The 10,763-nt window shown below is 42.4% G+C and overlaps 1 protein-coding gene across 1 annotated transcript in view; it reads right to left on the bottom strand.

Moving 5' to 3' along the window:
- Positions 1-882: 882 nt before the first annotated feature.
- The window catches only part of gtse1 (G-2 and S-phase expressed 1), a 10,597-nt gene continuing 716 nt past the window's right edge, over positions 883-10,763 (bottom strand). Inside the window, exons 4-12 of the mRNA XM_062040719.1 lie at positions 7,129-7,684; positions 6,904-7,065; positions 4,106-4,229; positions 3,693-4,034; positions 3,567-3,612; positions 3,317-3,496; positions 3,062-3,242; positions 2,877-2,993; positions 883-1,146 (exon numbers count right to left, since the gene is read on the bottom strand). Of these exons, the coding sequence (XP_061896703.1) occupies positions 1,060-1,146; positions 2,877-2,993; positions 3,062-3,242; positions 3,317-3,496; positions 3,567-3,612; positions 3,693-4,034; positions 4,106-4,229; positions 6,904-7,065; positions 7,129-7,684 (1,795 nt within the window). The 3' untranslated portion in view covers positions 883-1,059. The remainder of the gene's footprint in view (positions 1,147-2,876; positions 2,994-3,061; positions 3,243-3,316; positions 3,497-3,566; positions 3,613-3,692; positions 4,035-4,105; positions 4,230-6,903; positions 7,066-7,128; positions 7,685-10,763) is intronic.

Raw genomic sequence — 10,763 nt, 5'->3', positions numbered from 1 at the left:
ATACACACACACCTATATATGTATATATAGGTGTATATATATATACACATATACACACACACACCTATATATATACATACACCTATATATACACATATATATATATGTGTATATATACACCTATATATATATATAGGTGTATATATATATATATATACACCTATATATATATATAGGTGTATATATATATATATACACCTATATATGTAAATATTTACATGCACCTATATATGTATATATACACACCTATATATATAAACCTATATATATACATATATGGATATATATATATATACATATACACACCTATGTATATACACCTATATATAAACACATATATATATATATATATATATATATATATATATATATATATATATATATATATATATATATATACACACACACACACACAGCAGGCCCATAACAAATGTTTAGTCCAGAAAATGTTTTTAAAAATACATATATATGTATATATATATACACACATATTATACTGTATATATAATTGGATATTAAAAGTATGTGAAAGTTGGACTCCTACATTGTTTACTTGTGACGACCTCCTTAAAGTTTAGTAATCAATCAGAAATATCAAGCAGCTAAAATGTGTCAAACATGGAGAAGTGTGGAGAGTGTTTTGCAATGTTTCCCATCATGCATTGCAGGGGATTTAAATGGGCGCAATTTCTAGTTATGTGTTGTGCTTGGACATGTTTCATAACGTCCGCACAGTTGAGTGAGCAGGTTGCGTTATGTGTCGACTGTTTGCAGCATGAGTGGGAAAGGTTGTTTGGACTGGGTCATACACATAGATGCTGTGCTTCTCACACTTCAATTTGGACCGCCGTCATGAAAAATGATATAAGAGTTCAATTGTGAGAGAAGTGGGAAAACATCTTTGTGTTGGATTCATTATTATTTTTTACTTTGGGGCAAACAGAGAGACTTAAATGTTGAACATTTATTTGGGCAAGAAGGAGTAAAAAGAGCAGCAAGACAACACAAACAACTTCATGTTTTTGACCGTTGACAAAGGGGGCGTGGCCAGAGTGGGGCTCAGAAGGACAAGTTGATGAGCGGAGCGTTGTTCTCCTTCTTGTCTTCTGGACTCCACTTGATGAGCGGAGAAGTCAAGTCGATCAGCTGCGCAGGAACGTCACAAACACATCACACTCCTTTTGAAAACTCTTTCAAAGCTAGTCGTCTGTTCCAGGGTCAAACTGTGGCCAGCCTAAGACCATCATCAACAACAGCGATCGTCATTCAAGTGTAAAAAGAAGTTAACTCTCATTAAACTTGAATAAATGATTCATTAAAGTGTAAAAAAAAAAAAAGTTAGTGTTAACATTTAATAAATAATTGTCATTCAAGTGTAAAAAGAAGTTAATTAGTATTAAACTTGAATAAATGATTGTCATTCAAGTGTAAAAAGAAGTTAATTAGTATTAAACTTGAATAAATGATTGTCGTTCAAGTGTAAAAAGAAGTTAACTCTCATTAAACTTGAATAAATGATTCATTCATGTGTAAAAAGAAGTTAATTAGTATTAAACTTGAACAAATGATTGTCATTCAAGTGTAAAAAGAAGTTAATTAGTGTTAAACTTCAATAAATGATTGTCATTCAAGTGTAAAAAGAAGTTAACTAGTGTTAAATTTGAATAAATGATTGTCATTCAAGTGAAAAATAAGTCAATTTGTATTAAACTTGAATAAATGATTGTCATCTAAGTGTAAAAAGAAGTTAGTCTTAAACGTGAAGAAATGATTGTCATTCAAGTGTAAAAAGAAGTTAACTCTCATTAAACCTGAACAAATGAGTCATTCAAGTGTAAAAAGAAGTTAGTGTTAAACTTGAATAAATGATTGTCATTCAAGTGTAAAAATAAGTTAATTGGTATTAAACTTGAATAAATAAATGATTGTCATCCAAGTGTAAAAATAAGTTAACTCTCATTAAACTTGAATAAATGAGTCATTCGAGTGTAAAAATAAGTTCATTAGTGTTAAACTTGAATAAATGATTGTCATTCAAGTGTAAAAATAAGTTAATTAGCGTTAAACGTAAATGATTGTCATTCAAGTGTAAAAAGAAGTTAGTGTTAAACTTGAATAAATGATCGTCATTCAAGTGTATAAATAAGTTAACTCTCATTAAACTTCAACAAATGAGTCATTCAAGAGTAAAAAGAAGTTAATTAGTTTTAAACTTGAATAAATGATTGTCATTCAAGTGTAAAAATAAGTTAATTAATATTAAACTTGAATAAATGATTGTCATGCAAGTGTAAAATGAAGTCAACTCTCATTAAACTTGAATAAATGATTGTCATTCAAGTGTAAAAATAAGTTAATTAATATTAAACTTAAAAAAATGATTGTCATGCAAGTGTAAAATGAAGTTAACTCTCATTAAACTTGAATTAATGATTGTCATTTAAGTGTAAAAATAAATTAGTGTTAAACTTGAATAAATAATGGTCATTCAAGTGTAAAAAGAAGTTAGTGTTACACTTGAATAAATAAATGATTGTCATTTAAGTGTAAAAAGAAATTAATTAGTATTAAACTTGAATAAATAAATGATTGTCATTTAAGTGTAAAAAGAAGTTAATTAATATTAAACTTGAATAAATGATTGTCATTCAAGTGTAAAAATAAGTTAATTAGTGTTAAACTTCAATAAATGAGTCAATCAAGTGTAAAAATAAGTTAGTGTTAAAACTTGAATAAATACTTGTCATTCAAGTGTAAAAAGAAGTTAACTAGTATTAATGTCATGTCATATTGTATTGCCCTAATTTGGGCATGCGTGTAACCCAGCAGGACAAGTGGCACTTCCTGGGGGTGTGGCCAAAAGCAGGAAGTAGTACCTGCGCGGAGGCCCCGCCCTTGCTGCTGGTCCTGATGAGGTCAGGTGTGTTCCTCAGGTCGATGAGCAGTTTCTCGTGAGGCTGCGGAGTCGGGGCGGGGAGGTCGAGGAGGAGGACCTGAGGGAGGGGGCGGAGTCACAAGAAAAGGTCAGGTGGGGGCTTTCGGGTGTCATGTGACCTCTGACCTCTGGTATCAGCTTGTGGGTCCCCAGGTCGATGAGGTCTTTCCCGGGCTCTGATTGGCTTGGAGTCTCTGGGCTCTCGGATTGGTCGGGGCTTGGTTCAGCAGGGGGCGGGACATAAATAGGCTCCGCCTCCTCCAGAGAGAATACAGGCCATGTCCTGATAGGGTCAGCGGGGGCGGGGCTACAGACAAAAGAAGCACATATCTTAATTGACAACCCCGCCTCCAAGACAATGCAGCATTCCTATTGGCTCACCTGCGGGTGCTCCTGGGGGGGCAGTCCGCGTCGGCCGGCCGTCTGGCGGCCCTGGCTTGGTTGGTGGGCGTGGCCGTAGGGATGGCGGACATCCTGCGCTTGAGCGGGGTGGGCAGGCCGGAGGGACGCGGCAGCGACCTGGGGGGGGTGAAGGGGCCCGCCGGCGCCTTTTGAGGCAGACTAGAAGTGGGCGTGGCCAAGACAAAGACGTTGAGGATACGCTAACATGTAGCCACCTAGCGTGACTCACCTGTCCAAGGACACCAGCCGCTTTGGTTTCAGCACCTGCGACACACCTGGAGACCAAACAAGCACAGGTGGATCAGCACTTCCTGATTCCACGCAGGAAGTCACTCTGATTGGACCATTCCCTCACCGGCCACACTCGCCACTCGGCTGGGAGTGGGCGGGACCAAAGCCGGAAGTTTGGCTCTGGCGCCACTCTGAACTTGAGCTGGGGTGGCGGGCGTGGCCTTCTCCGAGGTCCTGTGGGAAGACGGCGGCTGTAGGGGCGTGGCCTCAGCCCTCTTCTGCGGCGTGGACCTGGCGGCCTTGGAAGACGCCCCCGTCTGACCGGACAGCGTGCGGCGGCTGCGGGCGCAAGACGGAGGGTCCACCGGGACGGCGAGGCCCGAGCGGCGAGCGCTTCGACTGGCGGGCCGGCCGACGTTGGCGGTGGAGGCGCTGAGGCTGCGGCCCAGCGAGGGGTTGGGCTTACCTGGGAGGGGCAGAAGGGGCGGGGTTAGCCGTTAGCATCTTCCTGCTAACAACAGGTGGACGTCAGCGCACCTTTGCCCGGCGACAAGGACATACTGGAGTTGACGCTGGACACGGAGGACGAGGACGAGGACGTCTTCCTTCTCTCCGTCAGCCTCCTGCTGGGAGGGGGCGGAGCTTGCTGCTTCCTCACCACCTTCAGAACACACCAACACTTCAACCTTCACTTTTAATTCCATCTTGATAATCCAATTAGAGTGCCCGCCCTGAGATGGGTAGGTCGTGAGTTCAAACCCCGGCAGAGTCATACCAAAGACTATAAAAATGGGAGCCATTACCTCCCTGCTTGGCACTCAGCATCAAGGCTTGGAATTGGGGGTTGAATCACCAAAAAATGATTCCCGGGCGCGGCCACCGCTGCTGCTCACTGCTCCCCTCACCTCACAGGGGGTGATCAAGGGTGATGGGTCAAATGCAGAGAATAATTTCGCCACACCTAGTGTGTGTGTGACAATCATTGGTACTTTAACTTACAAACCCCGTTTCCATATGAGTTGGGAAATTGTGTTAGATGTAAATATAAACGGAATACAATGATTTGCAAATCCTTTTCAACCCATATTCAGTTGAATATGCTACAAAGACAACATATTTGATGTTCAAACTGATAAACAGTCCATGAAATGCTCAGTCATTCACAAACAAGGATGGGGCGAGGGTCACCACTTTGTCAACAAATGCGTGAGCAAATTGTTGAACAGTTTAAGAAAAACCTTCCTCAACCAGCTATTGCAAGGAATTTAGGGATTTCACCATCTACGCTCCGTAATATCATCAAAGGGTTCAGAGAATCTGGAGAAATCACTGCACGTAAGCAGCTAAGCCCGTGACCTTGGATCCCTCAGGCTGTACTGCATCAACAAGCGACATCAGTGTGTAAAGGATATCACCACATGGGCTCAGGAACACTTCAGAAACCCACTGTCAGTAACTACAGTTGGTCGCTACATCTGTAAGTGCAAGTTAAAACTCTCCAATGCAAGGCGAAAACAGTTTATCAACAACACCCAGAAATGCCGTCGGCTTTGCTGGGCCTGAGCTCATCTAAGATGGACTGATACAAAGTGGAAAAGTGTTCTGTGGTCAGACGAGTCCACATTTCAAATTGTTTCTGGAAACTGTGGACGCCGTGTCCTCCGGACCAAAGAGGAAAAGAACCATCCGGATTGTTATAGGCGCAAAGTGTAAAAGCCAGCATGTGTGATGGTATGGGGGTGTATTAGTGCCCAAGACATGGGTAACTTACACATCTGTGAAGGCACCATTAATGCTGAAAGGTACATACAGGTTTTGGAGCAACATATGTTGCCATCCAAGCAACGTTACCATGGACGCCCCTGCTTATTTCAGCGAGACAATGCCAAGCCACGTGTTACAACAACGTGGCTTCATAGTGAAAGAGTGCGGGTACTAGACTGGCCTGCCTGTAGTCCAGACCTGTCTCCCATTGAAAATGTGTGGCGCATTATGAAGCCTAAAATAGCACAACGGAGACCCCCGGACTGTTGAACAACTTAAGCTGTACATCAAGCAAGAATGGGAAAGAATTCCACCTGAGAAGCTTCAAAAATGTGTCTCCTCAGTTCCCAAACGTTTACCGAGTGTTGTTAAAAGGAAAGGCCATGTAACACAGTGGTGAACATGCCCTTTCCCAACTACTTTGGCACGTGTTGCAGCCATGAAATTCTAAGTTAATTATTATTTGCAAAAAAAAAATAGTTTATGAGTTTGAACATCAAATATCTTGTCTTTGTAGTGCATTCAACTGAATATGGGTTGAAAAGGATTTGCAAATCATTGTATTCCGTTTATATTTACATCTAACACAATTTCCCAACTCATATGGAAACGGGGTTTGTAACTTTAACTACCACACAATCTTCCGTTTGGCCCGGCGCACTTCAATAAGTTAAAAAAGGAATGGCAAAATGGCCGCCATCAGTAAATCAGGTCAATGGCCACAAATTGAAGTGTACACACAGCACAGTATATACCTACATGACCCTATCCAAACAGCCTCCCCCAACACACACGGTCGCACATAACCTGAACTTTGTGGATATTCTCTAAAAAATGTCCACGCACAACACATAATTCAAAATTACACCCATTCCAAATCCACAACAATGCATGATGGGAAAAATGCAAATAATGCAATTTTACTGAAGAGATATGAACACGTCGTTTAGCGAGCCTCTGGATCGGTGGACTGGGGATCTGTTATAAAATATGGCCGCGCTAATCTTGCGAGACTTCTGCGACCGACGTGTAAAGTCACGAGAGTAACATTCCCGTTTGCGGCTGTCGACATCAACGGAGCAACATGGCACTGAAAGACTTGAAAAACCATTCTAGGGACATTGTGAAAATGAAAAAAATACAAAAAAGAACGCCGCCGTAAGTTAATAATACTAATTGAGACACTCGTAAACATGTTAGCATATTAGCTACGTTACGACAGCATGTGCAAATATGCATGAAAACGCTCTTACAGACATCACACACGGGACAGTGGAGTAAGTAAGAATTGTTTGTTATATTGACGGCTAGAAGACTGAACGGCACTTGTACTTCCGGTCGAAACCGAAGGACACTGCAGCACTCGTTCAAAAGATGGCGCCATAGCACAAACAATAAAACACCTTTTTTAGTGTATTTGTTATTTTCTAACTATAAATTAGCCTCACCATTTTTTAAGCCGCAGGGTGCAAAGCGTAGGAAAAAAGGAGCCAGAATTTACAGCAGACTACGTATTTTGTTACTTTACATGCAGCCAGATGGAAAAAAAGCGTGTACGGTTAGTGCGGCACCTTTGTGGGCGGGGCCAGTGTTCGCTTCCCCGCCATGCTGGAGTTGAGCGAGGAGTCGCTGACATCCGAGGCCACGCTCGCCCAGTCCGACAACAGATCCTCGCAGGACTGCGCCCGGCTGGCAAGACCAGGACTCGGACTCACCTTCCGAGGCGCTGCCACCTGTACGTGAAGGAAGGTGACATCATCGCTTGAGTGGTTGGGAGAAATAAAGAAAGTACAAACCTTGCTGGAGGGATGCAGTCGACTTCGCTCCGCCGCACAGGAAGTCTTGGGCGCCGACGGCTTGCTGGGAAGAACCGCGCCCAGCACGGCTTTGCCACGGAGCGCCATCTTGGTGTTGGCGGCGCCGACAGGGCTGGAGGATCCGAGTCTGCTGGACGAGGACGCCAGGCGGGAGGAGCGAGCGGCGCCGCTTCCTCTCTGCAGGCGGTGCTGGATGGCGGGGGGCAGGTCCTTCATGGGACTGTCCTGCACCAGGAAGGTGTGCCGCTTCACCGGCGTACACACGCCGGGGTGCTGAGCGAGCGCGCCTAGTTTGGCCGCGACGTCCTGGACGAAGTGTTCGCCGTCCGGGGCACCGGAACCTTTCTGAAGGCGGTCGGCCAGTCTTTGAGCTTCAAGGCACACGGCGTCCAGCTGGTCCCCGGAGAGCGGGCTCCAGCTCGTCCGCACATCAGCAGCGATCTCCTCGAGGCGGGGGACCGGTTTCACAGGCGCACACGTGACGCCTTTGACGCACGGTTCCAGGAACACGTCATCCACGTCTTCACCCTTGGAGCTGCGCGGACACACAACAATGACGACAACTTGTGACTAGGACAAGGGAGCCAAGAGAGTGTAATGTGCACACCATGCCAGTAGGGGGCGAAACTAGATCACCGTCTGTAGCATAACAGTGTACAGTGGAACCTCTATTTACAAACCATGTTTCGGTTCATTCATATTGTGTGCCGCTGGAAGTTTTAGGGCACTGCCATTTTGGAGACATCACTTCCTGTGCGGCGCAGTGCACACGGTGCATGGCCATTTTGGAGAGAAGGAACATCCTGTTTATATGGCCCAACATAATAATAATAATAATAATACCTGGGATTTATATAGCGCTTTTCTAAGTACCCAAAGTCGCTTTACATGTAGAACCAACATGCCACACTACACACCATAGGAGGATACAAGAAGCTCTGCTAATCGCTAAGCTAGAGATCCACGATATAAACAGTGGTCGATACAAATATCGACATTAACAATACCCATTATGGTATCAGTATTGATACTACATTGATTTGATCGGTATTTTTTACCATCACAATTTTGTTTTAAATTGTGTTTTTTTGTTATTGTTGACAAACTAAACAAGGTCCCTGTACATAGGAGAATTTTAAGTGAAAATGTTATGTATAATTTAAATTGATTTGATTGATATTTTTTTATTACAACAAAAATTTGATATATAATTTAAATTGATTGGTATTTTTTTATTATAACATTTTTTTTTGTTATTGTCTACAAACTAAACAAGGTCCCTGTACATAGGTAAGTGGAAATTTGATGTATAATTTAAATTGATTTGATTGATATTTTTTATTACAACAAACATTTTATGAATAATTTAAATTGATTGGTATTTTTTTATTATACCACATTTTTTACTTATTGTGTTTTTTGTTATTGTTTACAAACTAAACAAAGTCCCCGTACATAGGACAATTTTAAGTGAAAATTTGCTGCTGGCCCCACTATGGACTGGACTCTCACACTATTAACTAGATCCACTATGGACTGGACTCTCACTATTATGATAGATCCACTATGGACTGGACTCTCACACTATTAACTAGATCCACTATGGACTGGACTCTCACACTATTATGTTAGATCCACTATGGACTGGACTCTCACACTATTATGTTAGATCCACTATGGACTGGACTCTCACACTATTTTGTTAGATCCACTATGGACTGGACTCTCACACTATTAACTAGATCCACTATGGACTGGACTCTCACACTATTAACTAGATCCACTATGGACTGGACTCTCACACTATTGACTAGATCCACTATGGACTGGACTCTCACTATTATGATAGATCCACTATGGACTGGACTCTCACACTATTAACTAGATCCACTATGGACTGGACTCTCACACTATTATGTTAGATCCACTATGGACTGGACTCACACACTATTTTGTTAGATCCACTATGGACTGGACTCTCACACTATTAACTAGATCCACTATGGACTGGACTCTCACACTATTAACTAGATCCACTATGGACTGGACTCTCACTATTATGATAGACCCACTATGGACTGGACTCTCACACTATTAACTAGATCCACTATGGACTGGACTCTCACACTATTATGTTGGATCCACTATGGACTGGACTCTCACACTATTTTGTTAGATCCACTATGGACTGGACTCTCACACTATTTTGTTAGATCCACTATGGACTGGACTCTCACACTATTTTGTTAGATCCACTATGTACTGGACTCTCAAACTATTAACTAGATCCACTATGGACTGGACTCTCACACTATTTTGTTAGATCCACTATGGACTGGACTCTCACACTATTTTGTTAGATCCACTATGTACTGGACTCTCAAACTATTAACTAGATCCACTATGGACTGGACTCTCACACTATTAACTAGATCCACTATGGACTGGACTCTCACACTATTAACTAGATCCACTATGGACAGGACTCTCACACAATTTTGTTAGATCCACTATGGACTGGACTCTCACACTATTAACTAGATCCACTATGGACAGGACTCTCACACTATTAACTAGATCCACTATGGACTGGACTCTCACACAATTTTGTTAGATCCACTATGGACTGGACTCTCACACTATTAACTAGATCCACTATGGACAGGACTCTCACACTATTAACTAGATCCACTATGGATTGGACTCACACTATTTTGTTAGATCCACTATGGACAGGACTCTCACACTTAACTAGATCCACTATGGATTGGACTCACACTATTTTGTTAGATCCACTATGGACTGGACCCTCACACTATTAACTAGATCCACTATGGACTGGACTCTCACACTATTTTGTTAGATCCACTATGGACTGGACTCTCACACTATTTTGTTAGATCCACTATGGACTGGACTCTCACACTATTAACTAGATCCACTATGGACAGGACTCTCACACTATTAACTAGATCCACTATGGATTGGACTCACACTATTTTGTTAGATCCACTATGGACAGGACTCTCACACTTAACTAGATCCACTATGGATTGGACTCACACTATTTTGTTAGATCCACTATGGACTGGACCCTCACACTATTAACTAGATCCACTATGGACTGGACTCTCACACTATTTTGTTAGATCCACTATGGACTGGACTCTCACACTATTTTGTTAGATCCACTATGGACTGGACCCTTACACTATTAACTAGATCCACTATGGACTGGACTCTCACGCTATCAACTAGATCCACTATGGACTGGACTCTCACACTATTAACTAGATCCACTATGGACTGGACTCTCACACTATTATCTAGATCCACTATGGACTGGACTCTCACACTATTTTGTTAGATCCACTATGGACTGGACTCACACTATTAACTGGATCCACTCGACGTCCATTGCACCGGTCCCTCAGGAGGGGTCCCCACATCTGCGGTCCCCCTTTAAATGGTTTCTCATTGTAGCCCATTGGGTTGAGTTTTTCCTTGCCCTGATGTGGGATCTGAGCCGAGGATGTCGCTGTGGCTTGTGCAGCCCTTTGAGACACTCGTGATTTAGGGCTATATAAATAAACTTTGATTGATTGAAATGACGC

This window comes from Entelurus aequoreus, linkage group LG03 (assembly GCF_033978785.1).
Source record: "Entelurus aequoreus isolate RoL-2023_Sb linkage group LG03, RoL_Eaeq_v1.1, whole genome shotgun sequence".
NCBI classification, from domain to species: Eukaryota; Metazoa; Chordata; class Actinopteri; order Syngnathiformes; family Syngnathidae; genus Entelurus; species Entelurus aequoreus.
This window is presented reverse-complemented; position numbering and strand designations above follow the sequence as displayed.